At 34.7% G+C, this 23178-nt stretch overlaps 1 protein-coding gene across 1 annotated transcript; it reads right to left on the reverse strand.

The window, feature by feature from the left end:
- Nucleotides 1–3825: 3825 nt before the first annotated feature.
- On the reverse strand, nucleotides 3826–22514 carry MsrA (methionine sulfoxide reductase A). The gene is given in 4 exon segments (XM_089095715.1): nucleotides 3826–5708; nucleotides 10875–11011; nucleotides 14577–14691; nucleotides 22330–22514. Coding segments are annotated over 4 exon segments (663 nt in total). The 5' UTR covers nucleotides 22503–22514; the 3' UTR covers nucleotides 3826–5470.
- Between the last annotated feature and the right edge of the window lie 664 nt (nucleotides 22515–23178).

The following is a 23178-nucleotide window of genomic DNA, read 5'->3' on the forward strand; positions in this document are numbered from 1 at the left end:
ACTATGAGAACAGAGTTGTACAACTTTATGACAGGGGATAGAGCTCCAAAAGCCGTAGAAAATAGTCTGCTGAATTTCCGAGACATTGGCTTCGAAGCCACGAATGTAAAAGGTGGCTTAGTACACACTTTCGCTTCTGTTACCAAAAAAGGAAAAAAGAAAGAGCCACAAAAAATATTTTGGGGAAACTGAGCTGCTTAAACGAGCTCTGCGTCTTGCAAATTCAACACAAACTTCGTCCCTCTGTGAGCTGCTGAAGTACGAGTTACAGCCATATCCGGCCTCATTATCATCAAATCGTAGGGAGCCTCAGGTACGTACTGGTACAAAGTCAACAGCCTTGAACTACATTCTCAAATAGTCTGGCTTGCAGTCATGGCCAAAAATGATTCCACATACGCTTTTTGAAGACTCTCCTCGATCTGGCTATATAGTTGATGCCCTGAGTATCATAAGGTGTTATCGACCAGAACAAAATGAGACGCTAGCAGATTTTAGAATAAGAGTTTACGATGGGATTCTTAGGAACATACCCGAAGCTTGTCAGTCTATACATTTGGTTGGTGACAGGTATGACGGTCTTAGTGACGATAGAACCGAGATGACTACTCGTTCAACCTCAAAGAAGCATCTGGCTGTCGAGAAAGAAGAGGAGATCCAAGAAGAAATATTTCCAGCCCGTTCACTTCCTCCTGCAAAGTTGCGACACTCTGGGATGGGATTCTCAGTAGTCGCTCAGCCAAAGGTCGACTCTTGAAAGTTCTTTTCGAGGTCTGGGAGTACAAAATTTCGACCCGTATGAGGGTTCATCTTGCTGGAGGTTTCGAGAGTCGACATAGAGCTGTTACCGTTACGCCCCATGGAAGATCTGTTGATGACAATCTCTCGTCTTGCCATGAGGAAGCAGACACTTGTGATAGTACAAGCCAACAATATAGATATCGTCTTACTAGCTGCATACTACTTCCAGTATCTTGCTAGTCTTGACCTCAAGCAGCTCTGGGTTAAGCTTCCGTGCTACTGCATACCTATTCCTACGGTAGCACAGAAACTAGGCGTAACATTTTGCAACGCCTTGCCGCTTGTCCATAGCTTGAGTGGATGTGACACTACAAGCTTTTTGTATGGAATTGGAAAGGTCCGCTTTTTTCGAGCTGCGAAGTCTTCGGAAACTTTGTTGAGATCTTTAGGTGATGAAGTTCGAGCCCTTGCAGAAAAGCCATCATCTGTGCAAAGTGATGGTTTAGTAAAAGTCTGTAAGCAGCTTGTGGTTACAATGTATGGCAGAAGTGCGACTAACTTCAATAGTCTGAATGATCTTTGAACACATTTGTACTCAAGATTGGAGGATTTGCGGCGTTTACCACCAACTGAAATCTCGTTTCTGCTTCATTTAAAGAGGTGCATGTTCCAGTCACTGATTTGGATTCAAAGCCACAAGCCCTGTATTGATTTACCTCAGGCCACCGATATGGGCTGGAGAATTGAAGATCATGAACTGAAGCCAGACCTAGTTTCTGCGATGCCGCATGGGCTAGCATCGCTTTCTTTTTGCAATTGTGACAACACGAGGTGCGCACTGCAAATGCTCCAAAATTGGTTTCTGTGACAGCGGATGCAAGTGTGGTGCTGACCCCAAAAAATGCCCACTTTCCGATGTGAATCAGAACGAGTCCGAAGACGAAGAAGAAAAGGAGATTTGAGCCACCGTTTCATGTTCAGTTTTAAATATTTAATTTTTTATTTGTTTTGATATTAAACTGTTAATGCAGTCGTGTAAACTTTACGTTCAGCTGATCATGACGTTTACCGTTTACTACATCATTGGCCGCTGACCAAATCTAACCGATTGGATCATTGGCCCCTGCTTTGCTGGGTTTTAAAGACAATAGTATCTTAAATCAGCCTTTATCACCTCTGCACTACACGTTCACACGGATTCGCCACCTTGAGACTCGTATATGAGTCTACGTGAGCCAGATTGTATCTACTACTACAGAAAAAATAAATAGTTGCTCAAGAATTAAGATTTTTTGGAGAAGAAGCACATGGTTTGACTCGTAATGACGAGCAGCATTTAAATAAAGTATAAAAAATATATTAAATTCGCACAAGCGATTGCAGAATTAGGCATCTGTTTTTTTTTTCCTGGTTAAAAATATTAGTTGTATAGAATGTAAATACATGGTTTGATTCAAGAAAGAGCGATATATCGTTTTGTGAGATAAAAATCATAGGTTGTCTTGAAAATATTTCGAGTAAAACGCCACTATTCAGAAAATTTTCTTTTTTTGGGGGGGGGGGGGGTATTTCCTTGTTCAAATACTTATATATTCTTGCAGATTCAAGTCTCGACTTTTCTTTTTATTAACAACGTGTAAAGGACATTAGGATGGTTCGAATGATGTGCAGTTTGATTCGTTCTCATCTTTTTTTAACAGTTAAAAAAAATGAAAAAAAACCTGGTCATTGTAGGTTAATTTCTGAAAGCTATGACATTATTTAGAAAACATAAATAGTTGCTCAAGAATTAAGATTTAAAAAAAAACAACATGGTTTGACTCGTAATAACGAGCAGAATTCAAATAAGCATTAAAAAATATACTTATGCAAGCAAAATTTTTAGAAAAATCGAAATAACTAAGAAAAAGTATATTTAAAAACCTTGTTTTCAAAATTAAATAAGGTTTAACAAAAAATAAGTATTTTGAAGTACTTTTATAAGAGCTATTTATTCTAATTAACGGCCTTTGTGATTAAGGAGTAATTTTTAAAGAATTGGAACAAAATTCGAACTTTAGCGTAAAGAGCGAGTTATTGACTAGGGGGCGAACCCCCCTAATATACATTTTAAAAACGTATGAATATAGAAGTTCGTTACGTAAGTTAATTCGTATGTTAGGTATATTTGTTACTAATAAAAACGTTCGTAAATAAAATTAAACAACTTTCGAGAAAGCCATTTAACCAAATAAAAGTAAAATTAATATGCATATTTTGTTTTAATTATTCATGTACAGTGATTCAAAATCAAAACCAGCATTAATACAAAAACAAAATTTCAACTCCATTTTTTTAAACAATAAAAAACTTTAGCGTTAAGAGCGAGGCGTTGAGGAGGGGACAGACCCTTTCATATACGGAATAATTCTTATTCGTTTTAAGTTTTAACGTCGCTCCTTACTTTCATTTAAAAAATACTTGTTTTTTTATTATTTAATTCTCGTACAGAAAGTGCATGTTTTGGTGTTAGTCGCTGGCATTGCAGTAACTCAGGTTAGGGGATTGGCCAAACTGTGTTAAGGGTTGCAGTAATTCAATAGGGTGTGTTGTACATAAAAAGTATCCTACAAGAAGATACAAAAACCGAAACAAAAACTGGCAATGACGATTACGAATCCAGCAAAACTCCCAAGAGAGCAGAACTCCCTTCAACGGGGTCCGAAAAACCATATGAAAATATTTAAAGGAAGTTGGAACTTTATGGAAAGAAATAAAAGATGAGCCTCCCACTAGAATGGCGTGGAAGAGGAGCGCATGCAGCTCAGGCGGGTCGATGCTGCAATGAATTATCAGTAGTAATAGTACAAAGTGTATTTTAGAGTAAAAGTTCTTTTGTAAGCTGAAAACACAGCAGCTCAAAGAAACAAGTAAGGAACAAAAGCATCCGCAATGTTCGTTCCACATTGAAACTCTCATGCTTACTGAAAACAAAACAGGAACAAAATTCGTTCCACGTTGAACCTTTCTTTCTTACAGAATCTTTCTTGTTTATTAAAAAAAAATATAGTAAAATAATGAAAAAAAAATCTTTCTGAAAACGAAAACAACTAAAACCGGATAAAACCAAACGTAAATTTATTCTACGCAATATTTATTAACATTAATAGACAAAGCACCAGGTCTACCCCACACTGCACCAGTCCAACTTCGTCTTAATCTTCAGCATTTCATCTTTGCAATGCCTTTTTAGAATCAAACGCTTCATTAAACAAGAAATCTGGCATATATTTTCAAATATGGAGCACGTGACTTAAAATAAAGGTGTTGGATAGTTGGAGCAGCATCTAATAGACTTCATCCCTTCGTAAAGGATAAACAACAATGTTCAAAACAAGACAAATTAATCTATTCAGACACAACACTTCCAAACAATAGTTTGCGTCCGCCCTCTGTCACTATTATCAGCATTTTATCTTTGCAATAGCATTTTGGAATAAAACACTTCATTGAACAGGAGACTTGGCAAACATTTTCAAACGCTCACCACATGATCAAACATACAAAGAAAAACTAGCTAGACTCATACGGAGACAGTATTCATTATCATTTAAAGATAGAGTGTTGTGTCAGTCCTCTGACAGCAATTCTCAGCATTTCACCTTTGCAAAAAAGAGTTTTGAATGAAACGATTCATGAAGCATGATATCTGACACAACTTTGCTACTCACATAACAAAATACGACAATAAATGTTTTGAAGAACCCCCTAGCTAACCTAAGAAAATACAAAAAGACATCCTACGAATTTTCCACAAGGAACCTTCCACGAGTGTTCAACAATATTTCCTGAAAATTGAATTAAATATTGCTTTTAGCAAAAGCTCTATGCAACGTGAAATACTAAATTTCTTCTTTATTTCGCAGTAATATTTTATTCATCTTTAATTGGCATAAAACGTAAGATTGGGTTCTAGGGTTACTCTAAAATGCAAAATACCTCTTTTTTTCAAATTGTATTATCCATTGCTTTATAAAAGCTAAAATCCTTCTCATTATATTGGTTCTTATTGATCTATGTGTTGCCCAGTTCAAGCACCTTAAGTCATATCCCTGTATACCGAAAAGCTTAAAGAATGTCTTACTTGATGGAAAGGAAACATTTAACTCGTTCTCTACAACAAAAAAACCTGAAGGAGAAGCAGAAATTCCAAAATTCAGAGTCATGTCATTCAAGAAAATTTTTAGATAATAATCGTTTTATACCATAACCAACTTTCCCGCTTTCCAACTATTCATGACATTTTGACTTTATTCGTCTATGACCTTAACCTTTTGAATTTATGTGTATATGACCATTGTTGCCACGTTTTGTATTTTGCGCTTATGTTTCTCACAATTCTGCAGTTTTGCTTAACATTTGGATCCTAAGGGAAAACCATTTCAACAAACGATCTGTTTCCTTAACTAATTAAAAAGTTTTCATCGCTTTATCAATTTGTTGTGTGCCTGAACATGTACAAACAATAAGAAACAATTTTACCAATTATAATAGCTCAAAAAGATATTTCTACCTAGAAAGGAGCACCCACGCCCAAACTTTCAGGGGGAGGCGGAGGAGAGGTTGAAAACAAAAAAAATCAATTTCTTCCCTGGTTTCTCAATTTTTTTTTTTTGGAGGAGTCTTTGGACAAATCTTAGAGAAGATACCACTCCCACCAACTCCTTTGTGTGCAGATAACCGTGTCTAATTAACAATCATAACGTCTTCCACTTGCAACTTGTCGTCTAACATAATTAGCAACTTCTTCTGATAGCTTCAAAGATGGCAGCTCTTGTTCAAAGTTGGCAGGCGTCCCATAGCCAGCAATGTAGCCATTCAGACGGGCAGCCACATAAGAGTTATTCATTTCTTCTACATTCATTGTATCCAAGTCGATCTTATCCACTAGCCAAGGGTGCTGTTGCAGTATATATTTTTGATGATAACTGCAAAGAAAATTCGTAATTAAAACCAATATTACAATTATGAATTCAAAAAATAAGCTAGATTAAATAAGATTATTATTGAGCTAGTTAATGGCTAACAACCTATATCAATTTACAATAAGAACTAATAAAGTGATCACTAGTGTATCTTTAGACGTGATTCATTAGATATTCATTTAACAATGTAAAAAACTAATGAAGTAATCATTAGTAATTCATTAGATGTCAAGAAATTAAAAAGACGACATGCAACCCCAAGGCCGACCACGTGAGAGATTCACAGACAGCTTCAGACATAACCTCCACTGGCAACTCTGTTCACTGCCGGATCGATCTTAATATCGCCACCATATTTTCCGAAATTCCACAAAAGCTGAAGGATACTTAGTCTAAGCTAGTAACAAAATTAAATTATGGAATGGTACACAAAAAGCCACTTTAATTAGGTGACACTAGACTAGTCACTGCCCATTCCTCAGTTATCTATGTAATTCTTATATGTGCAAGGATTTTTAACTCCTTTTTACAAATGAAATCGAGTAAATCTGTTTTACTTTAACAAGGTTTTAAATAAAAATAAAAACCACTAGCGCCACTGGTAGAGCAGCGTCATCCAGTGCAACTCGCGAAATACGAAAGAAGCCTAATTTTCATTCAATAAAACTTGGATTTCAATTAAAATTCTAAATGTACTCAGATAAACAGCCAATTTCCTTTAAGTAGGCTATTCTGTTGCATTGTTTGTTTTGTTATTTTATTGTTTTCCGTATCCGATATTTACGATTAACCTCGGCTTTGCTTCGAACATTGTGCCGACTTATGCGTTTTATTGGCTTATGGGGCAATGTCTTTCCCTGAAAATGCAGAGCCATGCAATACTATAAATTCACATGTTTTGGTATCTATCATGAAAGAAGATCTTGCCTTTCTTGCTCTTTTTTCTTTTTTTGAACATGGCAATCACATTATCACACAATTATAACTGAAAGCCGTTAAATTAAAGCAACGGTAAAATAACAAGGTTTGTTTAATTAGGTCAAATGCTGAAGTCAAAGTGTGGGGGAACCCGATAATAGCAAATACTCAAGCTTGTCTGAGAAAAAACAAACAACGCAATCTAGCCTAGCTAATTCGTAAAGTCATCAAACAGTTCACGGTAACAAACTGTGAGTAAGGAGCGACTCGGAGTAAGTAAGGAGCGTCATCGTATCGAACCAATGGTCCTAATATAATTGAGTAAATAAATCTTAAAACGAGTGAAACTTAAATCGAATATGCAAATCCAGTTTGAAACGAACAAAATCTATACAAAGAAGAATTTGGGTTTTGCCTCCTTCTTTCCACTGTAAAATTAAATTTTGAGCCGATGAGCTTTCAGCAATTAATATCATTATATATCAAATATTTAGCTTAATTTTATTAGTTCTTCCAAGACTGTTCAAGACAAATATAGCTTCACTACAAACAAGAGTTTGGATACTGCCCCCTTCTCTAAAGTCTACTGTTAAAGTCTAAAGCCCACCTCGTCATTGGTGCTTCGCTGAAAACGAATTATATTACAAATATTTTCTTTTCCAGTTATTGCAGCATTGAAATTGAAAATAAAATTACAGCAAAGTAAGATCATGAACTAATGATTTTTCACCAGTTAATAGCATTATACATCAAATATTCAGTTTGATTTTGTTTGTACTTTTCAAGACTATTCAAGACACATAGTTTTCAGTAAAGCGCCAATGACGCAGTAGGTTTTAGACTTTTACAGTGAAAGAAGTTGGCAAAACCCAAACTCTTCTTTGCAGAGATTTCGGTTCGTTTTAAACTTGATTTGCATATTCAACTTAACCTTTACTCGTTTTGAGACTTATTTATTCATTTATATTAGTACCTATGACATATTTTTTGCTATGATTGTTTATTTAATTTCTGTTCGTTATGGGTTTTATTTATTCTTTTATAGTAATTTCTGGTTGTTTTGAGTTTGAGTTATTATAGGTTTCTATTTCTTCTGATCTTAAGTTGAATAGAGCCTTTACTTTTCTTTAGAAAACTTCTTTTTCAGAGTTTTTTTTAGACGGGATGCCCTTTGGGAAATTGGTAACTTTTGACTTAAAAAGAGCTAGAAGTTTCAATTTCCGATCGAATGAGCCCCCTCCAAAGTTAATACGACCACCCCTTCCATAGAACCTTCTATTCTAATGGGCAACTTACATAAGTTATAATCCTAGAAGACAATCCCGAGGGAAGATTTCTCAACCCCTAATTTATAGTAATTTGAATTTTGGACTATTTCGGACAAAACGGCCATTTCAAAATTTTGATAAGATGCATTTGGAAAATAAGGCACAAGGGGAGGGGGGGGGCTTGTTAATTTTTGATCAATTTCGATTATTAAGAACTTACAACTGACTTAAAATACAATTATTGTCCCTGGTGCTATGGAGGATTTCTAAACCCCTAATTTATAGTAATTTAAATTTGTGGACTAATTTGAACAAAATAGCTATCTCGAAATTTTTGTCGGATGTATTTGGAGAAAAAAGCGTGGGGGAGGGTAGATACTCTCTGACCACTTTTGATAACCCTTTAAAATGTAACTATAATTTTCATTTTCCAATCAAACGAGCCATTTCCGAAATTTATACGACCACCCCTTACATAAAACCATATATAACCTCGGGGCATAGCTTACAAAACTTGCCCCCGGGCTCTGGGGGGATGTGTCGACCCGAAGTTTTTGTTACTTGATCTTTAAGCAATTTTGAACAAAATGGGGGAAGGGACTAGTTACCCTCCGATCACTTTTGACTCTTGAGAAGGACACTAGAAATTGCGCTCGGATCTCTTCTGACTCTTAAAAAAAGTGAACTACAATTTTCAATTTCTAATCAAATGAGCCACCTTCGAAGTTTATACGACCATCCCTTAAATAAAACTTTATACCCCTCCGGGGCATAGCTTAAAACACTTGTCTCCGGGCTCTGGGGGGTTGTGTCGACACCAGAGTTTTGTTATCCGATGTTTGAACTATTTTAAAAAAAATGGCTATTTTAAAATTTTTATTGGATGGGTTTGAGGAAAGCAAGGGCTAGGAGGGCGCTAGTTGCCATTGGATATCTTTTTACTCTTAAAAAGTGAACTAGAACTTTCAATTTCTAGTCAAATGATCCCTCTCCAAAGTTTATACGAGCATCCCTTCCATAAGAACAATATATGCCCCCAGAGCATAACTTATGGCTGCCCCCAGGCCCTGGGGGGTTGCGTCGAAACTGAAGTTTTTCTTATCTGACCTTTGAACTATTTTTAATAAAATAGCTATCTCAAAATTTCAATCGGATGGGTTTGGGGAAAAAAGGCATGGGGGGGGGGGGGCTAGTTGCCTTCCGATCTCTTTGTACTCTTAAAAACTGAACTAGAACTTTCAATCTCCAATCAAATGAGCCCTCTCTGAAGTTTATACGAGCATCCCTTGCATAACAATAATACATGCCCCCAAGGGCATAACTTACAACACCTGCCCCCAGACCCTGAGGGGGGGGGTGTATCGACACCAGAGTTTTCTTATCTGACCTTTGACCCATTTTTAGCAAAATACCTATCTCAAAATTTTTATCGGATGGATGTGGGGAAAAGGGGGTGGGGGAGGGCTAGTGGCCCTTTGATCTCTTTTTAATCTTAAAAACCGAATTAGAACTTTCAATTTCCATTCCATATGACTCCTTCCATATGAAGTGCCTCTTGGAAAAAAAAATTATTGGAGCCGTACGACCTGTACTATAGGCACTGCTATAGTGTTGCCCGCGGGGAGTCCGCAGGGGGATTTTCCATAGAGGGATTTTTTCGTGGGGGACGGGTTGTTTTCCCATGAAGGGGGAGGCGAATTTCCTGGCACAATTTGAAAAACGATCAGGAAATAAATAAAAAAACACAAGTTTTTCAACTGAAAACAAGGAGTAGCATTAAAACTAAAAACGAACAAAATTATTCCGTATATGAAGGAGGCTGTCCCTCTTCAATACCCCGCTTTTTACCCTAAAGCTTGACCTTTTGTCCCAATTCTGAAGGACTACTCCTGAAAACACAAGGGCCCTTTAATTAGAATCAGAAGCTCTTTTTAAAGTACTAAAAGACTGAAAATTTAAGAAAGGTTCTTCCTCAGAAAATGCCTGAGGTTCTTTTTTTTAGCTCTTTTTATCATAAAAGTTGAGGCTACGTTAGCATGCATAACGTAGGATAGTTTTTAAAACATGGACAAATATTGTCCGTGTTGAATTGTCCTCGTTTTCTTCCTTTCTTCATGATTTTCTGTTTTATGGACATATATACCTATTTTGCTTTTTGGAAAGACGCTTTTTCGTTTTCATCCAAAGATAAAAATAAAGTCAAAAGACAGAGGAAAAAAATACAAATACTTTAGGCAACTGATTTTTTTTTATAATCAAATGATTATGCTGGCAACAGTGAATGACATTACTTTCTTGCTTTTTCTTAGAATAATTGGTGTAATCAGTTACCTGCACTCCTTGCCTTAAACTTAGGGTGATTTATATAATAAAAATAATAAAAGCTTACTCCAATAATAATAATAATATAACATATTATAACAACACACATAATAGTAATAATAACAATAACAATAATAACATAATAATAACATATATAACATAATAACATAATAATAACAATAATAATAACAACACACAATGACAATAATAACAAGAAACGTAGACAACTTACTCCTCAGCATCATAAAAAGTGCCAATAATATAACACATTATAACAACACACAATGACAATAATAACAATAATAATATATAATAACAATAATAATAAACATAATAATAATAATAACAATAATAACATAATAATAACATATATAACATAATAACATAATAATAACAATAATAATAACAATAATAACAATAAAAATAACAAGAAACGTAGACAACTTACTCCTCAGCATCATAAAAAGTGCCAATAATATAACACATTATAACAACACACAATGACAATAATAACAATAATAATATATAATAACAATAATAATAAACATAATAATAACAATAACAATAATAACATAATAATAACATATATAACATAGTAACATAATAATAACAATAATAATAACAATAATAATAATAATAACAAGAAACGTAGACAACTTACTCCTCAGCATCATAAAAAGTGCCGCCAGGTAGAATCTTTGTTTGAATGGTTCTTTTGGAAGTAGCTTCAACAACCTTCATTGATCTTTCAGCTAGTTCTTTCTGCTCAGCATCATGGTAGAATATGGCCGACATATACTGTAATAAAGTTTTGAAACTCAACAGGAATTTAAAGTAAAACATAATAAAACACGAGTACCAAGGACATAAACATAAGAACACTCTTTGTCTTCTGGACCCATCTTAGGTCTACTTATAACTGGAAACCACGATTTTTTAAGATTTTTCTTTTGGTAATTTTGAAATTACGAAGTATTTTGGGCACTGCCACATCATTGTCAGTGTTGCCAGGTTACATTACTGCCTTTGACATCACTTTTCGTCCGTAATTATTTATTTGACAGGTAGAATATGACTGACCTAATAATGTAATAAAAATTTCCAGCTCAAAAGGGATGTAAATTAACAAAAGAAAATATAACAAAACAAAAAGTACCACGGACATGGACATAAAAATATTTTTTACCCTCTGGACCCATCTCAGGTCTGTTCATACCTGAAAACCCATGATTTTATAAAAAATTTTGTTTGGTAGTTTCAAAACAATGAAATTTTTAGACCAGAAACATATTATTCTCAGTGTTGCCACATTGAACCATAGAAATAAATAAGCCAAACTCTTAGTCATTGCATTTGACAACACTTTTCGTCCGTAAAAATTTAAACATTAGCAGTCCGTTGATTCCCACATGCAACTACACCTTCAAAGAAAAGGTTTGTTTGTTTTTTTTTTTAATAAATGTATATCTCGTCTCAAAATATCTCATCTCAAAAAGCTGCATCTTTCTTAGGCTGTTAATGCCACATATGTTTTGCTAATTTTTTTGTCCCTGTTTCTTTGTTCTTAAATTTGGCGCACTACTATCAAAAACTACATAACTCCATGCGGAGATCTTTTTCAATAGAAATTGAATTCCTGATTTTTCCTAATTTTGTAAGATACATATTATTATGTAAATTTCCACTTAACCGTATCAACCAATCAGATTTTATTTATTTTGGTACTTTAATATAACTTTAATAATTTTTGGTACTTCATATTTTAGCTATACTATAATACTTTATATTTTTTAACTATAGTATAATACTTTATATGAACACTTTATATTTTAACTTTAAGTATAATATAACTTCAATATTAACTAATTATTAACTATATATTTAATATTAACTATATATTTAATATCTATATTTTAACTATAGTATAATACTTTATATTAGTATAATATAACTTTAATATTTTTTGTACTTTAATAATATATATTTGGTACTTAATAGCATCTTTGGTACTTTAATATAACTCCTTGCACATTGGTGCAGGCTTGGGCCCATACGGAATCTAAACACATTAAGGTTCTCTGCTTATGCAGCTCCCATTCCGAGCCCCCAATTAAAAGACAATTAATTTAACATAAAAACTTCCCTTATCACGTCTGTTGAAGTGTGAATCTAAATTAAAATAAAGAGATAATACTGATATAAATAACCTTCAAAACAATAATTGTAATAAATTCATACAAATAAATATTATTATCTTTTATGTACTGCTTACTTTTGGAAGGAACCAAAAGAACTACATGATCTCAGGTGGTACGGAAGGGTATTCATGCCCTAGTACACATAATTCTAGGAGAAAATTCCAACCTCACTGTAAATGTCAGGCATATGTAAACATCTGACGAGGATCGTGCGTTCAAACTGTAAATTGCTTGTGTTAATTGAAATAAGTTATGACGGTAGCAAACCTATAAGATAGTTGCTACTATGTCTATCAACTGAGAGAAGGGCATTGGGAAACTCCCTAATCGTCTCCAAATTACCCCAATATTCCTTTTCAAACTCTTTTCCCTGCACTTCCCTCTAGATAGTCTTTTTAATAGTTGTTCAGTAAAATTCTAAGTGCATGAAAAATCTTGCTGTGCAATCGTTCAAAAATGCTAACAGGATTATTATTATTGTGAGCGTCGTAATTTGAGATTATGTTTGTTTTCCCCCATCCTGAGAACCCCAACGGCCAGCTACAGACTGGCTTGGGCAGGCAATACCAGCGAGGAGAGCAGTTGCCAATCATCAGTAGCCAAGCGGCAGTTAATCTCTAGAGCCGATGCTATTAAGAGAACTTCTTTCTCCAACCATAGACTCTTTAATGGATCTTATATTGTGCCACGGTCAGCAAGCTTCAGATATCCAGGGGGATTGACGGCCTGGCCATGATTTTAGCTATTATTATTGGTTTCAATCTCAGCACCATATTGCCCAAAATAACCTACCTCGTCGTCGGAAAGTGGCCAGGACAGCCAGTGGCTGGACGGTGATCGAAATTAGAAGAAGGCGAACCTGTATTCTTACCTATTACTTTCAGGGTCACCAGGAGCAGAATATCACCAATACACCACTGCCAACAGGATGAAAAGAGTTATTTTTCAGGACCCAGTACAGGCTCAGTTTTGACAATTATGCATTAATTCTGCAGGAGGGGAGGGGGGGGCTGGGACTCATATTCAGGAATTACGACAACAAAATCGTATCATGTTACTCAGCTACAGACTGTAATATTTGCAGGTTCTTTCCTTTTCCACGAAAATACTAAAGGTTTTGTTTTTGCTCCCCCAAAAATTACGATTATGTTGGATAAACCAATAAGTGTAAGCATGACCCATCCCGGTACAAAAACTGTAACCTTTTGGATATTTCAGGTCATATTTAAATAATTTAATTATAACCCACTTTTATACAAAACAAGCGGAGTAAAGTACACTAAAAAGAAAAAAATATCAATCAAATACACTGAAACAAAGATAACTTAAACCTTAATCACTGAAAAAAACATTATTGTAGCTGAAATAAGGATTATACTTCCCTTTCAAACTTTTTAGAGTTGTGTAAGTACTAGAATAGTTGTGTCAAAATTTTAATCTTCTAAGATCAATTGTCAGTTTTTTCTCGTTTATTCTTCTAAAAGAAGAATTATTCCCTATTTTCTATTTTATTTTATTCTAGTTTATTCTATTTTATTTTATTCTAGTCTAGTTTATTTTATTCTAGTTTATTCTAGTTTATTCCCTATTTTCTTTCTTCTCTTATAAAAAGTGGAAAAAGCGAAGAAAAAGTCAACAGATTTCAAGTTTAATTGACATTTTTTATTCTATCAAGACTAATTACTACTTTTCCATTTTTTGCTTAGGTTTTTTTTTTTACACCTTAATAAAAAGGAAAAAACTCGTACATGCAATTAACGATAAGTGGGGGAGGTATCTAAAGGGGCTAAAAGAATCTCTGGTTCTTACAAAACGTATACGCCATAATCAGCATAAGTGATGATGTTAAGATGAACAGAAAAGGGATTTCATGGTCAGTGGGAGGGGGGAGTATCCAAGGGGGCTATAAAATATCTGATTCTTAAAAAACATATACACCATAAACAACAAAAGTGATGATGTTAAAATGAACAAAAGGGAGTTGCCCTATTCAACAGGGCTAAATGAGGCTATGTTAGGAATGGCAGGATTAATTGGCTTCAATCCTTCAAAAAGATGTAAAATTGTTCATAAATTTATGCATTTTGTCTTTATAAACCCTACAGCTTTGATAAAAATTAGACGGAGCTCTATCCCTCAACTTGTGTCAATAAAAAATAGCTTACCTGTCTGGAGCATTTCGAAGTAGGATCATGATACTTCCAAAATACATCTAGAAGCTTCGAGTAGTTGGTTTTGGTTTCATCATAGTGTACCTCGACTGTCTCAGTGTGATCTCCTCTATAAATAGGGAAATATTATGTTAGTTTCAGCAGTACAGTAGCACTAAAGAGGTAACAACTCGCTTTATATACAACGTTTCTCATATATTTTAAATTCAGTAGCAGAGACAGGCACGTAACACCTTATGATATCACACCAATTTCTCAAGATAAGATATGAATTCCTTAAAATCTATGGAAGTTCAACCAAACTTAATCATGACAGCAACGACAGCCCAGCCCAGTTTCTAGAATGTTTACAATACTTCAATGGGCTGGAAACAGCCCATTGAAGCCATTTCTCAAGATATATTGAAGCAATTTCTCAAGATAAGATATGAATTCCTTAAAATCTATGGAAGTTCAACCAAACTTAATCATGACAGCAACGACAGCCCAGCCCAGTTTCTAGAATGTTTACAATACTTCAATGGGCTGGAAACAGCCCAGTTTCCAGCCCAGTTTCGTTCATCTTCTTCTCTTCCGAGTTATAAGCTTCCCAAATTACGCTAAATAGTCTCTTTTTACATCCCTGGTCTTGCTGTAGTAAAATACTGGGGTGATAGTTAGCTAGAGCTTGAGAGGTATTGAGATGACCTTTTTGCCTCTAGGCGTTCTATTCTATGATTTGTCAGACAAAATTAGCTGCTTTTTATCCATCATTTCACAAATGATCTTTTGATGATTAGTTGTTCTTTATAAATTTTAATTAAAGAAAACTTTTTCCACAAAATAAGTTTTTCAAAGAAAAGTAAAGAACTCCATTAAACAAAAAATGAGCAAAAATAAAATAAAAAAATCTACGAAGAATGAAACTACCGCAAATCAGCATCGATAAATAAATGATACCCAAAACGAATGGAAATTACAATAAATAACCGAGTCAAACTCAACACGAACAGAAATTAACATAAGTTGTGCTCAAAACCCCTATGCCTTCCCATGGCCATAACATAATTTGCACTTTACTGAAAAAAATATAAATGTTTCTACTTTTATAACTTTAATAAATCAAATAATATTAACATTCTGATTACTAAATATCAGTATATGTATATTAAACTGACAATGCAGATTCATTTGAATTTTTCCAGTAAAGTACAAATTATATTCTGACCTTGGGAAGGCAAAAAGGTGTTGAGCACAACTTATGTTAATTTCTGCTCGTTTTGAGTTTGACTCGGTTATTTATTGTAATTTCCGTTCATTTTGGGTTTCATTTACTTATCGATGCTGATTTGCGGTAGTTTCACGCTTCGTAGATTATTTGATTTTATTTTGCTCATTTTTTGTTTAATGGAGTTCTTTACTTTTCTTTGAAAAACTTAATTTGCAGAAAGTTTTTTTTAAATTAATTTCTGTTCGTTTTATATTGACACAGTCTTTTCAGGGAAGAAGAAAATAATACTTTAAAATCTTTTTGTGTTTTTAAGACTTTATAGTTTGGTCTGCTATTTGAATGCTGGAGAAATTTTTTTTTAGCAATTTTTAACAACATTCATCTTTTTAAAAATCTGGACACAAAAAGTAGTGTTTAATTTCGTTTCATACCTCCTCTAGTTGACCCGAAATGAAAAACTTGATACCATTCGCAAAAAAATCTGCTTACTTTCTTTGATAGCTTGGATACACTTACGCTATTTTGACTTGCTTACATTTTAAGAGCAGAAGTAGCCCCGAAACTGTGAACATAATACCCTCAGTCGTTCTTGGGAAACAGCCGAGATGCCTTATTGGGAATTAGCATTAACACAGTGCATTTTGATTTAATATTAAGGCAACATTTAGTTTTTACCCAAAAAGGCAAATGGGAGGGTGAGCGTGGAAGGGGGATTAGTTGCCCTCCAATCACTTTCGACTATTAAAAATGGCATCAGCCCTTTCTATTTTCAATCAAATGAGCCCTTTTCGAAGTCCCTACGACAACTCCTTCAGTACGAAGTGCCCTGGTCTAAACAACAATAACCAAAAAATCATACATTATACCCACATCGATCTTTACTATAAAAATTTCAAGCCTTCCAATCACTTTCGACTATTAAAGAGGGCACTAAGTCTTTCGATTTCCAATCGAATGAGCCCTTTTTGAGTTTCTACGACAAAGCTTTCTATAAACACCTTATTTGCCCCCAGGGCATAAATTACAACCCTTACCCTAAGGGCTGTGAGGGTGGTTGTCATCCTCTAAGACATAATTTCCAGGACTTTCAACTACGTTAAACAAAATGTTTTAACACCTCGGAAGGGGTGTTAGTTGCCTTCCAATCACTTTCGACTATTAAAAAGGGTACAAGCCACTCCAATTTCCAATTGAATGAGCCCTTTTCGAAGTTTCTACGACAAATTTTCGATACAAAGTGCCCTGCTCTAAAGGAAAAAAATAATAAATAATAGATTGTGCCAACATCGTTCTTATATGCCTTTAGGGCATAACTTAAAACCCTTTCTCTGAGGATTGGGGGGGGATGTCCTCCTCAAAAGCATGTTTTCTATCTGGAAATCAACTACGCTGAAGAAAATGGTTATTTCAAAATTTTGATTGGATGTGTTTGGGGGAATGATGGGCGTGAGGGGGGGGGGGCTAGTTGCCCTCCACTCACTTTCGACTATTAAAAAGGGCACTAGCCACTCCAATTTCCAATCGAATGAGCCCTTTTCGAAGTTTCTACGACAACGCCTTTGATACCATGTGCCCTGGTATGGAAAAAAAAATTAAATAAAATAAATAATACATTGTGCCAACATCGTTCTTTACTTAGGCAGCGCGATTGCGCTGCCTATGATAGAAGCCTATATTAATCAGTCACGGGATTGTGTGACTATATCATTCCCTCAGTCACGGGAAGCATCGGATGATTTACCCCACACCACGTATTGCACTCCCGGCAGATGGCAGAAAATCGGGAGACTGGTAGTCCGGCACCTTCGCTATGCGTTCCTTTAATCAGTATGAGAAACGTTTTATTTCTAATCAGGGACGCCAACTTGGTCGGGGGTCAGGGGTAGACAATTAGAGGCCCCTCTAAACAAAAACAAAATCAAAAGGTGACTTGTAATACTTTAAAACAGATTTATGTCAGAAGGAAAGCTTGAAACTTTGATAATTTTAAACTATACTAAATTTTAACAAAACTTTTATACTCTACGTATTTACTTTATATATATACTTATTATACTACACAATTTGAAACTATATATTTTAACTATAGAATCTACTGTCCACGTCCCTGTTCCCGTTAACTATGTTAAGTTCGATATTGGAAGGAAAGGGCGACCATTTTTAATAAATTCCCGTTTTAGGGGGCTCCAGGGCCCTCCAGAAAGAAAAATTCCGCTGGAGTACTGGCCTCCCATTTCCGTGGTTACGCTTGAGAGCATTTTTTGTAATATTATCTGCACAAAAATGGCAAAGATGTGTGTGGCTTAAAAATAATTGACAGTATAAATGGATACCATGAGAAGCAAGTTTGTTGATCTACTTTTAAGGATGGTAAATAATAATATCATACATAATAATTTGGAACCAGAGGCTAGAAGCGCAAGATCAGATTTTGATAAAAATCACAATCATTTTTCAATAAAAAAAAACTTTTCAAATGAAAAAAATTATGGAATCTTCACTTTCTATTATATCAACATTGCCCAGTTTCAAAGAAGCACTAGAAATAAGGTAGCAAATCCCTTTTACATATTTTTTTGCTAAAAATTACTAGGCACCGCTAAATAGGTTAATGGCAAAAGTTTGCTTTGAAAATGAAGCAGAATAAATTTTAAATTTAAATAATGGGTTCAATACCCTTACACTCAGTGCTTACTGACTCTTACACTCAGTCAAGAGCCTCATTTTACCCGTCAATTTTCTGCTTCATAGGTCAGCTAGCACTTCTAAAAAGTAGCAAAAGTTAGTGCTGGAAAAAGTCTAAAAAGTTCAAGGAATACGTAAGTGGGCTCTTACACTATGTATAAGAAGTCAAATTTATAAACAATAATGAAAACACTATTTTCTTCCTTTAATATTGGACAGCGACCAAAACTCTAAAAAACGTAAAAGCTTCAATTTTTATTGAAACTTTCCAAAGGTTTCAATTTTCAATATTGAAGACAATTTGAAATATTATAAATACGAACGCAATAGCAAATTTAAAAGGGTAGAAATTCTCGTTAGCTCATTCTTCGAAATAATTTATACGCCATCTATTTACAGAATTCTTTGTTAGAATAGATGACGTGGGAGCAAAATCGTTGGAAGAGAATTATAGGTGAAATAAAAAAAAAATATAAATTTGCAGTACTAATCATTTTTTAACAGCCTTTGATAAAATTTTATAAAAATTATCACCACAAGATTATAGAGGTAACTAATTTTAAGTGTGTTTTAGATAGAGTTTAATTGACATTAAACTCTTATTGCGAAATAATTAGATGAAATTCCTATATAAACCATTCTGATTTATCATTAATTTGAACATTAAGTTTATTAGATTTATCACTGAAATCAAAATATAAATAAGGTGTTTTATCGCATAAAAATACAAAAAATTATCAAATGACATCTTTTTGATATTCTGACCTATATGATGCTGATTTTTCTATCTAAAGCTAAGTTTCTTTTTCAATGAACACTACTGCTACTAGCAAGTCACTGTCACACCAAGCCACCAGAGGGCAACGCAGCTAATCAGGCTCCTCTTCCACTACAGTCAATTCAAAGCTTCACTCTTTACTCTCCCCCATGAGGTTCCATTTTCCTTCAAATTATTCTTTTACGAACTCTTCCAAGCTATTCTGGAATGACCTGCTTTTTGTTTGGCCACAAATGGATGGCCAAAAACAATTATCTATATCAATTTGCCATCTTTCAATTTGTTGACCAAAATTGCAGACTTTTCTATAAACATTTCTTTGAAAAAAAAAATTGTAGACAGAATTCTACCCAGCTTAACAATGTTTTACATATTTTCTTGGAGAATAGATTCTTAAAAAGAAAAAATTAATGTGCATTGTCAGTTTAATATACATATACTGATATTTAGTAATCAAAATGTTAATATTATTTGATTTATTAAAGTTATAAAAGTAAAAAAAATTATATTTTTTAAGTAAAGTGCAAATTATGTTCTGGCCTTGGGAAGGCATAGGGGTTTTGAGCCCTACTCATGTTAATTTCTGCTCGTTCTGAGTTTGACTCGGTTATTTATTGTAATTTCTGTTCGTTTTGGGTTTCATTTATTTATCGATGCTGATTTGTGGTAGTTTCACGCTCGGTAAATTACTTTATTTTGCTCATTTTTAGTTTAATGGAGTTCTTTTCTTTCTTTGAAAAACTTAATTTGTGCAAAGAGTTTTTTTTGATTAATTTAATAGAAATAATGAAAAATGGTATACTGAGCGTAGATAAGTGGATGAGGGTAAATAAACTTTTGTTGAATCATAATAAATCAGGGTTTCTCATGTATGGTAGGTCTTCTATTTATCACCCTTGGATCACTGATATGCAAATAGATAATTATGCAGTCAAGCGTACCAATAATATGAGATATCTTGGTGTTATTGTTGATGAATACCTTAGTTTTAAAAACCATATATATTTTATTAGTACAAAATTGCAAGGTATGTTGGAATAACGAGAAAGTTAAAGAACTTATTCCCGAATTATGTGATGAGATTAATTTATTTCTCTTTAGTCCACCCGTATTTGGTTTATTGTGTGAGTATATGGTCTAGTACGTTTTCAATCTTGAAGCAACTATGCGTGATGCAGAACATGGAACTCCGAGTGTTGACCTGAGATAGTAAAGAAACATCAGTTAGATCTCAATTTATATATTTAAATGTTATCCCTCTGTCTGGTCTAGGAAAACTATATCATGCATTATTCATACATAAGTATCATTCCATATTCTTTCCTAAGTGTTTCCTAAATTTATCCATTTTTGGTCATGAAATACACAATTATCCTACACGATATGCTAATAAGGTGAGGCGTCCCAAGTCGTTAGAACTATATTTTATTTTCAATACATTATATTGGAACAAATGTTTGGAATAATTTGCCTGAATTTTTGAAAAAGTCGGCAAATGTGCGTGATTTCTGTAAGATCTTAAAACAGTTTGTCTCCAGTTGTATAATTTTTCAAGAATTGTTAAATTGAATTTCTTCCGCTCTCAAGTTCCCAGCAAAAAAAAATTTAATGCAATTAATTTGTTTAATTCCTGGATGGAAACAAAACAGACAGACAGACAGACAGACGAAAAGGCAGACAAGGCAGACAGACAGACAAGGCAGACAGACAGACAGTAAAACAGAATTACAGAGAGAGAGACAAGAGAGACAGACAGACAGACAGACAGATAGACAGGCAGACAGACAGACAGACAGACAGAGGGGGGGAGAGAGAAAGAGAAAGCTTTTGAAGCAACGTCCAACTTCTATATTAAAAAAGAGCAGCTCAAGTTTATTTAAAGGTGTTCCTTCGAAAATGTTGCAATAAAATAATATTTTTGGAAGTTTTGAAAAACCGCGTCCCCAAGAATTCGGGTTCTTTCTATTTCTGATGTTTGACATGCTACTGTGCTAGAAATTTGTTATTAACCATATTATTATTCATTCAACAAGTAACGAGACAAATCGCTGTAGCTCATAAACGATTTTCTTAATAATTCCAAAGCTTTGGCTAATCGTCAACACAGTCCTGACTAGCATTTGTAGACTTGTCTCGCCATTGTTCTAACTTGTGTATGCATCTGGCGTCAAATTCTTCAGATTGACATCGAAGCCACTTTTGCAGCTGATTTTTAACCATTGGAATGAAAATATTTTCTGCATAGAGCCTCTTAAAAGAGTGCAACCAAATGAAAGTCGGACGGACGAGGTCAGGAAAGTAGGGGTGTTTTGGAAGGGTCTCCCACCCCAGATTTGACCTGTTTCTACATTTAGCAGTGACACATGTCGGTACACATTTTCATGGAGAAATGTCACACTTTTAGTCGAGTGCACGACGTTTCCTTCGGATGGAAAGGTTAACTTTTTAGTGAGCATTTCACTGTGATACGGGTTGTTACTGGCTCGTCGATCTTCAAATCATTCACAATACGTAGGCTCCTGTGAATTCCAGAATACTGAAAGCATGCCTTAAGGCCTGTTGAACAAACAAAGCATGACCAGTTGAACAAAACATCGTGGAATCTTGACCAAAGGTTTGATGTTTCTCCATGGCACAGCGCGTCCACATGTGGCACCGCTAAACCGAGAAACTGTTTAAAAACTGGTGTGGGAGATTCCTCCAAATACCCACGCTGCCCTAGCCTTGCCTTTCAGACTTCCATTTGTTTGGATCGTTTAGAGGATCTAAATGGAAAACATTTTCCATCTAACAAAGAAGTTAAAAATTATGTGCGAAAGTGGCTTCGACATCAATCTAGAGAATTTGGTAATAGAGGCATACACAAATTAGAACAATGGCAAAGCGAGTCTAGTAATGTTGCTCAGGACTGTGTTGACAAGTAAGGAAAGTTTTAAATTGATTTAATAAATCGTTTCTAAGCTACAGCGATTTGTCTTGTTACTTATTGAAGGACCCTAGTAAAATATTACTACAATATTGACGTTAGAATAAAACTAGAGAATTAGAATATATAATATCTTCGTACTACTTACAAACTTCTGTATGTTGGGTTGAGCTTGGAGCCTCCTGAGAATCCGGCACGGGTGCGAATAACCCCTGGGGCAGCGCCAAAGCGCGCCTCAGGGAACCAAAATCAGCTCATTCCAAAAGTGGCTTTCTTTGTAGTAAGAGCCATCATGGCTTTATCAACAGCTACGCGGTTCATGATTTTCGACAACTAAAAGGATTAAGAAAGGATTAAAATTATAAACATTAAACCACAGTTCAGACCTCATGTGGCATGACATTTAAGTTTTAATAAGTGTTACCGGGGATTCACGATCCCCACAAATTACATTTTCGGTTGTTTCAGAGAAAAGAGGTTTTTTGTAGAAAATTTCCTAACAAGGACATTTTCTACAATAGGCAATTACAACTACCTTTAAAATGATGCAAATCTGTAAAGCTTCATTATGCACACAGATGAGCTTGTGGAGAAGGCGTTTCTGTTGGCTTTCAGCCCAAATCAGTGAGGCAGGTGGTGAAGGCAGTGTTTAAGGCATGCTGGCTGGTACTTTTGGATATCACTGGCTGAAGCTCTTCTCAAGATATATTTTTCATATTACATTTTCCATGACTGTACATTTGACTATGGAACATGGGCGCCCATAAGGGGGGGGGGGAAGGGGGCGCTCAGCCCTCTTTCCAAAAAAGTGAGTAAAAAAGTGAGTAGAAAAGTTTTTTACTCATAAAGTAAAAAATTCAAAACATTTAAACATATTTTGTTTTCAGTAAAGCGCAAATTATGTTCTGGTCTTGAGAAGGCATGGGGGTTATCAGCCCTAGTAATGTTAATTTTTGCTTGTTTCGAGTTTGACTTCGCTATTTATTCTATTTTCTGT

Source organism: Artemia sp. Qi Xiang Cuo, chromosome 10, assembly GCF_049724085.1.
Source record: "Artemia sp. Qi Xiang Cuo chromosome 10, ASM4972408v1, whole genome shotgun sequence".
NCBI classification, from domain to species: domain Eukaryota; kingdom Metazoa; phylum Arthropoda; class Branchiopoda; order Anostraca; family Artemiidae; genus Artemia; species Artemia sp. Qi Xiang Cuo.